Source organism: Barbus barbus (genome assembly GCF_936440315.1).
Source record: "Barbus barbus genome assembly, chromosome: 40".
NCBI lineage: Eukaryota > Metazoa > Chordata > Actinopteri > Cypriniformes > Cyprinidae > Barbus > Barbus barbus.
The window spans coordinates 15080390-15098329 of record NC_136718.1 but is presented as its reverse complement, the minus strand read 5'-3'; the positions used below and the strand labels follow the sequence as shown (position 1 = coordinate 15098329).

The 17940-nt window shown below is 35.7% G+C and overlaps 1 protein-coding gene across 6 annotated transcripts in view; it reads right to left on the bottom strand.

Annotated features, from left to right (window-relative positions):
- The window catches only part of LOC306859921 (formin-like protein 3), a 45133-nt gene that overhangs the window by 21067 nt on the left and 6126 nt on the right, over positions 1–17940 (bottom strand). For all 6 annotated transcript variants that reach the window (XM_079401328.1, XM_079401329.1, XM_079401330.1 and 3 more), the window contains exons 2-3: positions 4431–4514; positions 2557–2637 (exon numbers count right to left, since the gene is read on the bottom strand). In XM_079401328.1, the coding sequence (XP_079257454.1) occupies positions 2557–2637; positions 4431–4514 (165 nt within the window). The remainder of the gene's footprint in view (positions 1–2556; positions 2638–4430; positions 4515–17940) is intronic.

Sequence of the window (17940 nt, the reverse complement as noted above, 5' to 3'; positions counted from 1 at the left end):
CGCTATTTTCCTAAAACTGTGTAAATAATGTTTCACACTCAGTCATTTAGATATTTATATTCGCTTTAGTCTTCACAATAGCATCAAATAATTCTTACTTAAAGACTTAATGAGCTATTTATTTTCAAACATTTTTTCTAAGCTAAACATGGCCCATCCACTGATCTATAATAGAGAGCAGTGGGCCTATCTATATATCAACGACTGATTCGTTATTATTGTTCAGTAACACAAGTTCCATTAGTTAACATGAAAAAAACAATGACTGCATTTATTAATAATGCTATCTTAATTTCAACTTTTAATAATACATTATAAAATCAAAAGTTGTCTTAATATAATTCAATGGAGCTAACATTAACATAGTTGTATTTTTTATTATTCAACATTAACAAAGAATATTAACTACTGCAACAATTAGCTATTGCACATTTTTAGTTAATGTTAACCTGCTTTAACTAATGTTAACAAATGGGACTTACTTACCTATTGTTCTTTCGTTCATTATTTTCAAAAGAGAAATACTGTCATGGATGTTTACAGAGCAGCGGTCACCTTTTTTAATTCTAATGGGAGAGATGGACTTTTGTTTGTTGTTTGTTTATTATTATTTTGTGCTGTATTGTTGGTTACTGTGTTATTTCTGTTTCAAAAGCCAGCAATAAATAACACTTTAACATCTAAAGAGTGTTCATGTGATTTTATACATTATTAATGTTGGGAAATGAATAAATGCCTAATAATCGTCATAATCGTAAAACCGTGATTATTCATCAGACAATAATCGTAACAGCAAAATCTATAATCGTTGCATCCCTATTTATCACATAGGAAATGAATTCATCCTGAACATTTTAATTTTTTGCATATACACTGCCAATCAAAAGGAAACTTTTAAAATCACTGTTTTCCATTTTAATAGAATTTAAAATGTAATTTATTTCTGTGATGCCAAGCTGAATTTTCAGCATCATTACTCACATGATCCTTCAGAAATAATTCTAATATGCTGATTTGGTGCTCCAGAAACATTTCTTAATATTATTACTAGGGCTTGCAACGTTAACGCGTTAACGCATGCGATTAATCTAAACATCTTAATGTGTTCATATTTTTTTTAACGCAAATTAATCGTTTGATAAGGTTTGACCCCAACTTCTTGCCGTCATCGCAGCGCGGAAGGTATCTATCGTTCATTGGTAATCTATCATTGCCTGCGTCCCAATGTGCACACTATCCATCCTAAATTCTATGTGATATTAGTAATTTTCAATACTATTTAGGGCAGATAGGGTGGATAGTATGCACATTGGCACGCAGGGATTGTGTGATTATAAGGTGCCGGGCTCGACAAAAGTGAAGCGAACGCGAAGAGAGAGAGCGAGTGTGTCCGAGAGAGAGAGAGAGAGGGGGGGGGGGATATGTATACTCATATGTGATAAGGGTACAGCGAACCAGTGTTGCCAGGGTCGCGGTCAGTGTTGCCAGATTGGGAGGTTTTCCCGCACAATTGGGCTATTTTGAAAATAGAGTCGTGGGAAAAATTACAGAGCCCTGGGTTGCGATTTTTTTGGGCTACTTTTATAATGTACCGCAGCCGCCCAAAGTGTACACGTGATCGCAAAAGGAAGTTATAACAAACACTCGATGGTGGTTTAAAGTGAGTTCTGAGTAAAAGTGTACTATTAATCTCATAAACTGTTTTATGTAGCATGATGCTAATATTAGCTCTAATGCACCTGCAGAACAGTCCAATTCTTCATAATGCATTTTATCATAATACTTCATGTAAGGTCGCGAGAAAATGTTTTGTTGTATTTATTTAGAAATACTTTTGATAATAGTTAAAAATGTATACTGGGATTGAAGCGATTGTGGCTTGGTAAACATTTTATTGCCAGTATAAAGGCTGAAAAAAAGAAAAGAATAATAAGGATTATGTCTCATACATAAGGAGATGTGAAAGGTTATTTTTCCTAGTTTGTTATGCATTTCTTTATTTCAACAGATTTACAGGTAAATCATAGTATTTTAAATTTGCGTTTCATCATGATTAATCACAGTCCATAACTGTTATTAACGCGATTAAAATTTTTAATTGATTGACAGCACTACTTATTACTAATGTTGAACACAGCTGTACTGCTTAATATTTTTGAGGAAAGCGAGATTAAGTTTTTAGGATTCTTTGATAAATAGAAAGTTCAAAAGAACAGCATATATTTCTAATTATTTATTAAATAAAAATAATTTGTAACATTATAAATGTCTTTACTTTCACTTTTGATCAATTTAATGCATCCTTGCTGAATAAAAAAATCTTACTGCCCGCGAACTTTTGAAAGGGAGTTTTGTTGTTTTGTTTTTTTTACATTTTTTTCCAGGGGTATAATTATTGTTCTACTCAGATTTTTTTGTACAAAACAATAAGGATTCATAAATAAACATAATTAGCTAAATTTTTTTGATTTATAATAATACAACCTTTAACTGCTGCAAGTCATGTTCACATACAACCAGGTGCATTGGTTACACAATCTTGCGAATGATGCTGACCTTGCGTGTGACTCTTGGGTCTAAATATCCACGTAGTTTCTGGATGTATGTATGTGGAGGATTCTTCACTTGGAAACGCTCCTAACACAGAAAAGAGGGGGAGACAGTTATACACAGACAAAAAACATCAAACATCTCCACAAAAAGATGAATGTTCTGTTTTAACTAACACATACACATATTCTTAATCATTTCATACTGTTTGTTTAAAAAAAAAAACCTGACATTATTCTTCAACTATTTTTTGTTGTAACTATGAACTGCCTTTTTCAGCAGCACAGATTTGTCAAGATGCACAACTAGACATTTATAAAGTTTTACAAAACATGCACGAAATGTAGCACTTAAAGTCATAATTTACTGTACTGATGCATGTTTTTCTAAAAATGAAATTCTGTCATCATTTACTCACTCTCATATTATTCTAAACCTGTATGAAAGTATGAAGTCAGAAGGAGACTGCACAGGTCACTATTTTACTGCAATAAAACGAATGGGGACTGAGGGTAAAATCACTATAAAATTATCAAAAAAGTAGTCCATACAACTACTAGAAAGCTCCACAGAAGTGTGATAAGTCTGTGTGAAGTGTGAAGTCTGTGTGATAAATCATTCACATCTGACAAAAACTTCCTCTTAAAGTGACAGTTAACCCCAAAATTTTGTCATTAATTAATGCGTTGTGGTACTCTCATATAAGTGCATAAAAACTGACACGGAAGAGAAGGAATAGTTGATTAAAGTCATTATTTTTGTTTTCTTTACGCAAAAAAGTATTCTCGTAACTTCATAGCATTAAAGAGTTACTCCACCACAAAATGAAAATTTTGTCATTAATCACTTATCCCCATGTCGTTCCAAATCCGTAAAAGTTTAGTTCGTCTTCGGAACACAAATTAAGATATTTTAGATGAAAACCGGGAGGCTTGTGACTGTCCCATTGACTGCCAAGTAATTACCACTGTCCTAGAAAAGGCCTAGAAAAGTATGAAAAGCATCGTCAGGATAGTCCATCTGCCATCAGTGGTTCAATCTGAATTTTATGATGCGACGGGAATACTTTTTGTATTTCAAAGAAAATAAAAATAAATTTTTTTCAACAATTCGTCTCCTCTCTGTCTCTCAGCGTCAATGTAGCGCCATTTTAGAGACTATCCACTGGACGCAAAGCTCTTCTGTATCAGTCGCAACACAAGGATGTGCTATTCTACGTGTATTTATGCTTTGATTTGAATGAAAATAGCGCATAAAATTCAGATTGACGATGCTTTTCATACTTTTCTGTGACTTGACAGTGGTAATTACTTTGCAGTCAATGACAATGGGACAGTCACAAGCCTCCCGGTTTTCATCTAAAATATCTTAATTTGTGTTCCAAAGACGAACTAAGCTTTTACGGGTTTGGAACGACATGGGTGTAAGTGATTAATGACAAAATTAAAATTTTGGGGTGGAGTAACCCTTTAAGGCTGAACCACCGATGTCACAAGGACTATTCTAATGATGTCCATACTACATTTCTGGGCCTTGAACATGTCAGTTGCATTGCTGTCTATGCGGGGTCAGAAAGCTCCCGGATTTCATCAAAAATATCTTCATTTGTGTTCTGTAGATGAACAAAGGTTTTACAGGTTTGGAACAACATGAGGGAGAGTAATTAATGACAGAATTTTCATTTTTGGAAATTAAATTTTTGGAATTTTAATTTCTATCACTTTAACTTATTAATAATAATGTAATAATATATTGTATAATGTAATATATATACTGTAATAATATATTTTTTGAAATGTCATGTCAACAACACCATTCATCTGGACTGCTTAACAGAGGCAAGTGTGTGACATAATAGTGGGTGATTGTGGAGGCTGTACCTGGTCACAGATGAGGTCCCACTTCTTCTCATTATCATACTGCCGGAGAAGACGTGCTTTATCTGGGGGCAGGTTCATAGAGTTCTGAAAAACAAGAGAGTGCTTTCGCATCAGAACACACAGGAAGTCATATATTCCTCCATGTATCCATGGCAACGACCTTGCAGAGACGTCTGTGCTCGTTTTCTTTGGGTCACAGCGGTTTCTTGTCTGACACGAGAAACCCTGCAGCCTATGACCTCACGTCCTGTACTGACTTCTTATATCCTGTTTGAAATCGTATTTTTCTTCAGTCATCAAGCAAATCTTTGCTTGATGACTGAATATGATTTTAAACTAATCTTTTTATTAAATTCTACATTTCAAACTATATTTTTATATTTTCTGAAGGAAACTGCCTTTGCAAAACTCACAGCCACAATTGTGGGTGATTGCCAGTGTGTTGCTGTGCTAGGCAGTTGCTAAGGTGTTCTGAGTGGTTTGCAGTGTGTAATTGTTTACTGGGGTGTTGCCAGAAAGCAAACTGCATTAGTTGAAGTATGACTTATGTGCTAAAGTTGATGGAAATACACAATTACGAAACACAGACACTTCCACATAAACTCGATTTTGTGCATTGCACACAATGTGCGAGAGAATCGTACTTGCACAGTCTGCATGTTTCTAGCAACTTTCATAAATAGGCACAGACATCTAAATGTAACTCTGTCACCTGAAGTTTGTTAACTTGAGCTATCAAATATCCTGGACAAGCACCACAAAAACAGACTTTTATGCTCATAAATGCTGTTGTTCAATAGTTTGTGGTCAGAAATTTTTTAATACAGTCAAATTTGAAATATTATTGCAATTTAAAAATAAATGTTTGGTTTTAATATATATTTTAAAATGTAATTTATTCCTGCGACGGCAAAGCTGAAGTTTCAGGAGCCATTACTCCAAACGTCAGTGTCACATGATCAGATGTCCTGCCTAATATTTTTGTGGAAACAGTGAAACATTTTTTTTTTTCAGGATTCTTTAATGTATAGAAAGTTCAACAGAACAGTTTTTAACAAAAATGAAAATATTTTGTCACATTATAAATGTTTTTATTATCACTTTAATGAATAAACATTAATTTCTTTAAATTAAATTAAAAACAAAATCTTACTGAACCCAAACTTTTAAACGGTAGTGTAAAAGTGAGACATTTATTCTCATGATTCCCATATAAATGATGATGATAATAATGCTATTGTTCAAATGATATATAAACCATTTTTCTTCCTGCCACGTCTTCTAATAGACAGGGCACTGCATTGTAACAAGACTACTCTCTGATATCAGGTCATGTTTGCACTACAAACAGTGTGTGATTTGTCTTCTAAATCTCTTTAATAGTGGAACACACACCGAGTCAGGTGTGGGGTGTGAGCTGTATCAAACACTGTAGCTCTCTTTATTAACATGAGACTCTGTGCTATGATTCCAGATAGCGGGCAGCAGATTCCCCCAATATGGCACAAACCTCTCAGTGGGTTTCCCTTTGAAGATGGAAGAAGTGCTTTAGAAGTGCTAAAGATACCATTCACACCCATATCAACACCCACCCGAGCATCTGTCTATCACCCTTGTCTTTGCACTCCACGCTAGAGTGATCATCCACCCCAAAAGCCAACAGCTTCACAGCCTACTGCCAAGGCAACATATCAATTCAGTGAAATTACATGACCACATCATTATAAACAAAACATTTTTCCAGTGCTATTAAGTCTACGATATGTGGAAAGTGAATATTGTATGTGTTGAAAGAATGCGTTTTATTTTATTTCCACTGTAAAGTGATTAAGCCTTTCCACAAGTCAAAAATGAATCATATTCAGTGACATGTCTGGGAAAGGCTGGTGAATGCAGTATGTATCATTGCAGTTTTCCTTAGTTTTGCAGCATTCAGTGTAGGATTCATCAGACTAATTCAAACTGAATGAAAAGAATCAGGTCATAAGTGAATTATGTTTTCTAAACTTTGAATCAAATAAACCAATTCCTTCGCAAAACAATTATTTTGAAACACTCAAAAGTCCTGATGGCAATGAGGCAAAGTTTTGAACACAATCGTCATTAGTAAAAGTCTTTATCTCATCATAGACAAAAGTCTAAACTAAATTAAAGCTTAGAAGAGTTTATTCAGAATAAACGTCCACAGCTGTTTGTTTGCGATGGAGCTTTAGATTTACCTGTAGCAAATAGCAGTGCAGGAAGTACTGATGTATAACAAAGTTTTGAGTTAATAAATCCAGTTCAGCTTTCAGCATTTAATACAACAACAGACAGACTCATCTGACCATGTTGTAAATTTGTTTTGTTTGAAACCACATTCAACTGGAAGACATCCCAATTATGATGACTAGGGTTTGTAATGTCTCAAACGCTAACAACTTTTAAGCAGAAATTACAACGTGTAAAAAGAGGCCCTGGAGAATGTTTTTTGGCTCTGTCTGTGAAGATCTCAAGCATTACCATTCCCTCCCACAATCCTCCTTCCAATGTTTTTTTTACCCCAGTTGTGACCAACATTGTGCATTCCAGATGTCCACAGTTTCAGAAGGAATGTGTCATGTTTATAATAGTAATGAATTTGGCTATAAATTATCCTAGTTCATCTTTTCTATCACCCTATTTTCCCTCCATTCCCTTCTCTTTGACTGAGTTTATAGATTTTGGGTTGGTCAACAGTTGAAGTTCTCTCTCTCTCTTTCTATACTCTCTACAACTCAAATGTCAAGGATGGAATGGGTGCCTCCTACACTTGTTAGCATGCCGTAAACGGCAGCTCTTTGTAATGAGCTCACTGCTTCCGAACATTTCACACAACAAACCTCATCCATTGTTTTTGAGGAAGAAAGGAGCGTAATGTCTACAAAAATACCATCATCCATTCTGAGCCAGTATGAAAGCATGCAGTCTCTGAGGAAATATCAGCTATACTGCATTTTTATGTCAACAGCAAATCCCATCTGAATGAAATATAATCTCATTATTAATTTTTTCTTCTAGACAGCAATGAGATTGTCAGATTGTCTTCTGAGAAATATCCATATTAAAGAAGACATCTCGAAAAAACTCATATTTGCCAATACACGTCTGGAATTTAAAGTCAGATTTCAATATGAATCCAAACCTTTCTTATCAATTTTCAAATATGGACTTTGCTATCTACATTAATTTCAGAGCACTATTCTACTGTATTAGGGGTCAACCGATTATCGGCCTGGCCGATTCTTGGTGCCGATAGTAAACATTTTTATGGTTATTGGTATCGGTTGGTTTTAAAAAACGATTTGCCAATAAAATAATTTAAAAGCATTTACAGAAATGTTTTGTCAGAGCCCTTGTTATTCTTAATTTTGACATTAATTAAAATTTTTACCCCAGACAAATATATTGGTTTAAAATATCGGTTATTTTGATCTGTATCGGCATCGGCCCTGAAAAACACATATATCAACACTGGCCTAATTTGTTTAATTTTACTTCTCATAAGCAATTTTAGGAGAAACATCTGGCATGAAGTTAATACTTAAAGGAAAACGCCACCGTTGTTCTATATTCCAATATGTTCTTCCCTCAACTTAGACGAGTTGATACGTACCTCTCCTTTCTCAGTGCGTGCACTTAATCGCTCTAGCGCGCGGCGTCACTATGCTAGCGTTTAGCTTAGCACCATTCATTCCTTAGGATCCAAACAGGGATGAATTTAGGAGCCACCAAACACTTCCATATTTTTCCTATTTAAAGACGGTTACATGAGTAGTTACACGAGTAAGTATCTGCTTAGAAAATCGCCACGTTTTATTTTGTGGCTTCTAAATTCATCCCTGTTTGGATCCTAAGGAATGAATGGTGCTAAGCTAAACGCTAGCATAGTGGCGCCGCGCGCTAGAACGATTAAGTGCACGCACTGAGACAGGAGAGGTACGTATCAACTCATCTAAGTTGTGGGAAGAACATATTGGAATATGGAAAAACGGTAGTGTTTTCCTTTAAAGAGCTTCAGTTTCCTGAGCTATGAAAGAGCAACCTGTGAACAATAAAACTGTCTTCTTGGAAGCTTCAAAATAGGAGTCAGAGGTTGCATCTGGCCATATGTCTGCTGCCGGGACTGCCTAGTGACCATTTGTTGGTCTGATATGTAATTAGGGCACTTAGAGCACAGTGAGGTTCCTTCTCCTTTCACATGATGATCCAGGATCTGGTGCCACATCACTGATAACAGTGGCTGCAAAGAGCTCAGATGAGTCTTTATCTGATCTACAGTAGCTCTCTGAGATTTAGGCTTCTTTATTTTCTGTTTCAGAAATGAACGTCTAAGCAAATAAGTTTAAGATTCACTTTTCGGATTCAGCTGTGCAGTATTTACCCTGAGGGTTTTTCTTAGGGCCCAAGAGCTTCCTGCACAGATATTATTAGCTAAACCTCTGGAGCAACACCACAACAATCAACTGAAACTTGAGTACAAAAAAAACGTCTTCGAATCAAAGGGGAAACTGTCAATGCGAAAACCCACTGAAGTATGATCAAAGAAAACACTATGAAGATTTTGATATTTATGGAGAAAAACTAGCCTGTCCACTCCAGGACACACTAAAAACCGTCTGAAATAACAAAACACTGAATTCAGTCCTAAGCACTAAGATGGCACACAAAGCACTTTGTCTATTCCTGGAAAGGAAGAACATCTCATTTTGGCATAAAAAGTCCCACACATTCACTATGAAATGTCTGCAAACATTATACAATATAAAAAGGTGGTCATGTCCAAAAATATGAATGCAATACAACAAAAACAAAACAAAATAAAGCACATGTTCTACCTTCTCCAAAAGACCTTGCTGGCTACTCCACTACAACAAAAAGTTTAGCTAACTGGTGATTCTTAATCTAATTTTGCAAATCTCATTAGACCTTTCCCACAAAAGTCCAATCTTGTTTTACTGGCATGACAACTTTAAAAAGAGGCTGAGATGAAAATACTTGTCTGAAAATAAAACGTAAAAAATCAACTCCAGAAAGCTCTTTACTTCCAAATTAAGAGAGACGCTACCCACCACAGAGACAAAAAGAGCTTCTGTTTGATCCCACTATAGTTTCTGAAAGGGTGACTGTGCAGACACAACAAAGAGCCATTCCCTTTTTCTGGCATGTTGAGTTTTTTGCAAATGATTATGTTGAACAATAGACTGTGGCTATTTAAAAAATTTAAGACTGAGGAACGTTTACTATTTAATACTAAAGTAAAAAATGACTCAAATGTAGTGTATTTTAGTTTCTGGGAACATGCATTTTTTATGTAACTCTTTCCTAATAAGACAAAATGAATTAATAAAAAGAGGAACAGAAGCGTGGGAAATGGAAATACACATGACGAGATGAACCACGTGAATTACTTACACTGAAAGTGAGCAAAGACTGTGCTACAAATTACAGGGGGAGTTGGGAAAATAACCTTTAGAAATTGAGATGTTTGGCTGAAGAGGGAGCGGGACAGGGAAAAAGGGGAGAGAGAGATGTGTCTTAAGAGAACAGTAGCTTGATTTGTTGTTGGGTATCAGATTGCAGAGAATGAAGAGAAGTGAAGAGCTCAAGAGACAGAAAAGAGAAGGGGAGAACAGACCCCAGTCACGCATAGCCCTCTTCACAAAACATCACACGTGACAGAGAGCACAGGTCAGACAGGAAGACAACATACAGAGAGAAGCAAAAGAAAAGCAACCCAATCTGTGCTTTCTCATGTGGAAAAGTGGTCTCCAGTTTATGACTTGTCACACAGCCAGAAATACCAATATAAACTCTTCAGTAAACATGAAATTTGTGCAATTTTCATTTCAGTAATATGATGGAAATATGTACTTTTTCTGAGTGAAACAATATTATTTATTTATTCATTTAAATAAAAAAAATAATAGCCATTATTATTAAATATATTTACAAAATTTAAAATAAATAAAAAAGCTCTGTATTCTATTAAATATTACTATTCAGAATAACATGCATATATTTATTTATTTTTATGTATTTAAAAGAGGGCCACACACTTTTACAGCCTTATTTGGCTGGTTCTCCGTCCGCTCTGAGGGCAGTGGGAGTTCATGTGAGCAAAAATTCTTAGCTGCATTTATAAACACAAACAATGCAAATATGTTTTTCGCCCATGCACATCTCCAAGCGTCTGCTCCCATGCCTGAGACTAGACTCTGGGAGACATCCAACATAAACTCCTCTAAAGCCCACTTAAACCTACAAGTTTAATATAATTTAAACTAAAGCCAATAAGATTGGTTTACAAACTGATCTAAACGGCTATTTGACTACAAAGTCAACAGGTAGAGTTTACACCCTGACTCCATTTTATGAGTTTAAACGGCAGCCTACTGTAGTACAGGAAGAATGAGGGGGAAGTCTGGGATCTCGTATCCTTTCAATGGATCTAGCATATGTCAGCATAGTCGACTAGAGCGCCAGACACACACCGTCTCCCCATCTGACCGTCTCCCCCTTTCAGCTACTGAGCTCTACCTAATAGGTCCCCAGGCACCGAGCATCAACGTAGGACCTGAGGAATGCACACGAACCCTGCCAGATATAGTGGACTGTAAGTTTGAATGGGAAACGATAGCTCTTACTGAACGTCACACTGGCCTGCTGAAGCTTTTTTCCTCTCATTCTTCCAAATATTTTTCGGGAAAAGTGTGTTGAACCTTGTACAGTCAATATTAAAACAGTAAAATGTTAAAACTTTCCAACCATTTTTTCCTTGCTAAAAAAAGCCCTGCTTCACTGCATTAAACACAAGGAATTTGAATATTACACGAAGACTGGTGAAGACAATAAAATACTCACACTTTTTCACAACAATATCTTCTGTACAACAAATCTGAAAACCGAACCTACTGAGTGAGACCCGTTTAGGCTGCTCAGGCCAAAGTCATCTGGATAGAGCTCAATGTAAACCTCTGAAGAACTAATTCAATAAGTCATGACACTTTTTCCACCACCAAGGATGTGACCAAAACCTGTACACTTCCCTCATTGCTGATCTAAGGTCTGTGGAGATGTTTATCTTATGAAATATCAAGGCAAGGTCTTGGTATCTTTGAATATATTATGAGAGAGAGAGAGAGAGAGAGAGAGAGAGAGAGAGAGAGAGAGAGGGACACTAAAACTAGGACTAGATTAATCTTTACAGACAACAGGGACAATCCATCCAGGCCCTCAACCCACTCAGGGACCCCCAATAAAAAATACAATTTTCTCACTTAATAATGACAATAACAAACATAATTCTTTAATACTTAACAGAACATTACTGTAACCCATTTAGATATACATTTTAAAATAATATAAATTTACATATTAATAATATAATACTAGTGCTGTCAAACGATTAATCACGATTAATTGCAAACAAAATAAAAGTTTTTGTTTGCATAATATATGTGTGTGTTCTGTGTATATATATATATATATATATATATATATATATATATATATATATATAAATACACACACATACAGTATATATTTTGAAAATATTTACATGTATTTATATTCATATAATTTATATGATAAATAAATATATTTAAAATATAAACATATTTTATATATTATGTAAACAAAAACTTTTATTTTGGATGTGATTAATCACGATTAATTATTTGACAGCACTAATTATAATATAATATTATTGCAAAAATGTTTTTTTATATATTTTTTTAAATATAATCTGCCTATAGACCCCCTTGCACGACATTTGAAGAAAATTGATTAATTTCCTTAATCTTTCTATAATATAATAACCTTCTATAATATTGAACAGATCGTAACTGAACCATATTTAGATATTAATTTGATAATATACTATAATAAATATAATACAATATATTATAATGCAGATTTTTTTTTATTTTTATAAAATCTTATGTTTTGTATATATTTATCTATGGACCCCCCCCCATGGACCACCTGGTTAAAAACCCAGGCCCAATGACAAACCTGGAAGAATGACTAACAGATTGAAGAAAATGACATCACAATCACATGTAAATGATAAAGTACTGGGTTTATGGGTGAATTTCCGTGTGTCTTACAAAACCACATCAACACAAACTCTCGAAGCTACTGTTCCTCTTATTCCTTGAAACGGTGTACAATACAAGAAAGAAACAGAGGAACCTCAGCCGCAAAAGGTGTCACAAGTCCAGAGGGATTTCCAACTTTAAATTTATTAACAGTAACAGTTTACTCTAACCAAAAGATTGCTGGGAACGAAAGTGGAGATCTACAGGAGGTCAGGGCTGTTCTCAGGCAACTCTCCTGGCAATGAGCAAGACAAAATGGAGTGTGAGAAAATGCTGTCCTCCATTCATAGCGCTGACACCTAATCTCCCAAACCTAACCAGTAACCTGAACCAGGCAATCACAACAAAGCAAATCCACAAAACACAAATGTCCCATCCACCACAACACAGAAAGAGACTGAGGTCGAGGTACTAGTGAACTGCCACACCATCCCCCACCAGATGTTTACATAAGAAACACAAACAATCCCCATTCCAAACCATTCAGGATCTAGGCTATTAAATATAATACATAAAATCATTATAATAAATAAAACTAAAATAAATAAATAAATAATATTATAATTCCGAGCCTTTAATGCAGCCAATTCCAATTGTTGCTTGTTTTGGGGAGTTTCTGCCTTTACTCTCCTCTTCAGCTGGTGAAATTCATGTTCAATCGGATTTAAATCTGGAGATTGACTTGGGCAATCTGAGACTTTCCATTTCTTTGCCCTTATAAATTCCTTGACTGAACTGGCAGGGTGTTTTGGGTCATTGTCCTGATGCAATATGAAGCACTTCCCAATGAATCTGGAGGCGTTTTCTTGAATATTGGTAGGCAAGATGGTTTTGTACCCTTCCAAATTCATTCTGCTACTGTCATCATACATTAAGTAAATTTGAGAGGGCCTGTTCCAGAGACAGCCGTGCATGCCCATGCCATGACACCACCTCCACCATGCTTTACAGATGAGGCTGTATGCTTGGGATCATTTGCACTTCCCTTTTTTTCTCCACATTTTTGCTTTCCCATCACATAGATAAATGTTCCTCTTTGTCTCATCGGTCCATAAACACCGTTCCAAAACTCTTCTTGCTCACCTTTGTGCTTTTTTGCAAACTCTAATCTTGCCTTTCTATTTATGGTGCTGGTCAGAGGTTTGCATCTTGCTGTGCAGCATCTGTAATTGTGTGTCAAAGTCTCCTGAGGACAGTAGATTGTCAGAGCATCACCCCAGCTTTCTGGAAGTTGTTGGTGATTTTACAGACACGTCTTTTAGGGTTCGTTTTCACAGCTTTTATGATTTGTCTGTCATCAACTACTGTTGTTTTCTCAGCTGATCGGGTAGTTGTTGGTTACTTGTTGTTTCCAAACTCATTATTTCTCCATGTCCTTTGTTTTTGCTAGAGCTCTAACTGACTTCCTCTTTTCTTTTAGCATCCAAATTTCTTGCTTTTCTCTCAAAGTCAGCTCCCTCATCTTCATCCTGGTTTGTGTGTGTCATCATTGATGCAGAATGCAGAAGTAATGGATATAACTGATACGATACATTCCCTGCTTTTAATATCTGAAGAATTAATGCAACAGGACACAGCTGATCACTTAGAAAGACCTGTGAGGCAACGGTTCCAATACTTATGCTCACATCAGATAGAGGGATGAAACTCTAAAAGTGCTGAACTTCTTAGCTGGTAAAACATCTGTGTGATGTCAGTCCTCTGTCGTGTGTGTCATGTGTTCCCGCCTCTTGTTTACATATTTGCTTTGTTTCCTGTCCTTGTTTAATGTGATCATTAGTTAATTCTTGTCCAGCCGTGTTTGTCTAATTATCTATGATTATCCCTTGTATTTAAGTCCTGTCTGTTCTGTTAGATTTCGTCTGGTCTACTCTTTACTCCCTGGTGTTCCTGTCTGTGTCAGCCTTGCCTTGCCCTGCCCTTATGTCTTCAAGATTAAGGTTAAAAGACCGTTATTTTGAGTTTCATCCTCGTCTCGTGTTCATCATCGTGTGTGCACAGTGACCATAAAATGTGACATTTTGTAGTTTTGTCTCATATTCATCTTTTAATCATATTTGTAAGTGTCTTGACTCCACAGCCAACAGAGCAATTTTGTCTTTACTGTTCCAATATTTTGGAGGGCACTGTATAATACAATAAAAATAATAATAGGCTAATGATAATATGAAATAAAAATAGATATAATAAAATATTTTTTTTAAATTTTGCACATGAAAATTATGATATCTAATAACCATATAATCAAATTTAACTGCATATTCTGTTGCCTGTTTAAATGCCCATGGACACACCACTGTAATCAGCTGTGAAGAGAATCAACTTGCTCACTAAAAGTAAAACTAAGAATGCAACTTCAGCTCTTCAGAATTGAGAACACTGAAAACGCTTTGTACATGAAACTTCCCACTCAAATTTCTCAACAACACAAGGGGTTAACTGGTAAACACAGACACTTTAAAGTCTCATAACATCACACTGATAGGGCCAATAACACCTCGATGGTCTACAGCTGTGGTGCGCCTCCTGCATATACTAGTGCACTATGCTCTTCACCACCAAGAGATTCACTGGGGCTCTGAGCAACTCAACATAATGTCCACCACAAATCATAGTCAGGTCAAAGACACAAAAACATAGAAACTAAAAACTATCAAATAGAAAAGTTCATATAAGGACAGCCCGACTATTCTTATCTTATAACCACAAAAATGTTGTGAAAAATGTCCACTTCCAGTTTTGGTTAAGCATTCTGTATGAAAGTGAATTCTCATTTATAAAATACTATCTTCAATGATGCGGTTACTTAGAAGTGTTTCCTGTCATGAGACGTGATTTCAGGAACTACTGAAGATCATGATGAGGCTTCCAGATGGGACGTCGCAGATTCCCTTTCTACTTTCTGTGACAGGATCTGCGGCACATTAAGTACTTAAATGCTCTCAAATGGTGTCATCATCAAACACATCTCAGTTATTAAATATGAGCAGGATTAATTCTAACCATGTGAATCAGTAGAGTCATGAAGTCAGAACTGAGCACTGTGTGTGTGTGTGTGTGTCCGTTGAGATTGTAATTGTGATTATTAATAAAGATTATTTTGAACAGATTTATGCCATTGTTTGAAGCGGCATGCCATATTTTTATATAAAATATGTATTTAAAAAAGGCTGAAAACACTCTTCCTGAACTTTTATTGCTTTTCTATAGCATTGAGCCTCAAATGTCAACTATACATTGGTCTGGTTTCTTCTTTATTAAACAACAACAAAGTTAAATTATGCATGGTATAATGATGTTATACTAAGGAACAAGTGAACAAGTGACGTGACATACGGCCAAGTATGGTGACCCATACTCAGAATTCGTGCTCTGCATTTAACCCATCCAAAGTGCACACACACAGCAGTGAACACACACACACCGTGAACACACACCCGGAGCAGTGCAGCGCCGGGGGAGCAGTTGGGGGTTCGGTGCCTTGCTCAAGGGTCTCACCTCAGTCGTGGTATTGAGGGTGGAGAGAGCGCTGGACATTCACTCCCCCCACCTACAATCCCTGCCAGCCCGAGACTCGAACCCGCAACCTTTGGATTACGAGTCCGACTCTCTAACCATTAGGTTCACGACTTCCCATACTAAAACTAAAAGGAAAAAAACGAAAAAAAAAAAACGAAAGCTCTACTAAAAGCTATATATTTCATTTACAATTAAACAGACAAAATTTCAAATTACAGTAACATTTTACAGTACAATTTATATTATCAGTGCTCCAGACTAACATTGGAGAGCAGTGGCACCAGCACCTGATTTGGTAGCACTGAACATGTAATATTCCAAGTTTTGTCTCTTAGAAATGCACATTAGAACAGGAGCTTGAGTTCAGAGTAGCAAGAGCTTGAGTTGGGATGCAGATGTACATTTGACAGTACCATTGTGAAAACTGTAACAGCCTCATCTTTTATACACAACCAAAAGTACAGCACCTCATTACCATGGTAAAAAAGTAGCCTAACTATATGGTGTTTGCATTGAAAAACAGTAGCCTAAAGACAAATCCACATCAACTGATAGAATAATTAACAAAATAATGTAATTATATTCCATTACTCCTTTAACATAGGCTTAGTATATTAATAATATAATATGAATATCCTGCTTTTCTGTCACCTATGGTAAATGTGGGTGATTTGTGTATTGAAACGTCTTCTAACTGGATCGTTGTTGCACTGTTTCTGCTGCTTTCTGCATCAGTGTTGATGAGAATAACAGCTCCGATTTATTTGGCTTTAAACTAGTTTAAATTAAAGAGACGTGATTTGTACTGGAGAACTCTGCGCTGAACTCGAGTGCTTCTTACTGGATTTCACAGCGTTGTTTAGCGCGTGATCCCGACTGTTCACTGTAATAAACGCATGCGCTGTAAATTCGCGCTGCGCTGTTTTCTTTTGAGGCGAGCGGATAAAAGGCCAGTATGGCACGTTTGACGTTTATATCTATCATGCACAACAGAGTGACAACGACTATCAGTTAGACAAAATGTCTTTTATCCAGTGTGTTTGAGTTTGTTAAACCTCTTTAATTGTTTATTTATTTTGTAATAGCGGCATTGAACGATTATGTAATCGTGGCATCCATAATCGTATTCGCGATTAAAAATTTGATTAATTGTGCAGCTCTAATATATATATATATATATATATATATATATATATATATTTGGAATAATGTTTTTGAAAGAATTCTCTTTTATGTTCAACCATTCATTCATTAATTATGTATATATTTAAGAAAAATATGTTCCGTTTATATATATTATAAATTCTATGAATATAAATATATATGTAAATATTTTCAAAACATATGCTTTATGTGTGTGTCTTTATATATACATAATAAATATACACAGTGAGTACATATCCATATATTATGTAAACAAAAACTTTTATTTTGGATGCGATTAATTGCGATTAATCATTTGACAGCACTAAATTAAATTAATACATGTGCAAAGTAAATTGATCTCATTTTAAGTATTTTTACAAAACATTTATTTATTTATTATTAATAATCTCAAAGAAAAAGCACCTATATGTTGTGTCACATTACTTAGCATGAAGCAGTAGGGAGTCTATCCATGAAAAAGCCATAGAAAAAGCTCCAAATGTTGAAACTTGTGAAACTTGCTTTGCAGAATCTTGAAGAAAGTTAAACACAATGTCTAGCTAAGGAGGCCACCAGGGCCACCGCCCGTGTCATGATGGTGTGGTGAGTAAATTCACCCTGAGATAATAATAATGGTGAGTTCTAGCACAGAGTCACCACCCACTCGGTCCTGCCAACCTTAAAATACATGGAACAACGGGAGTACACTTTTTCTGAATGTGAGC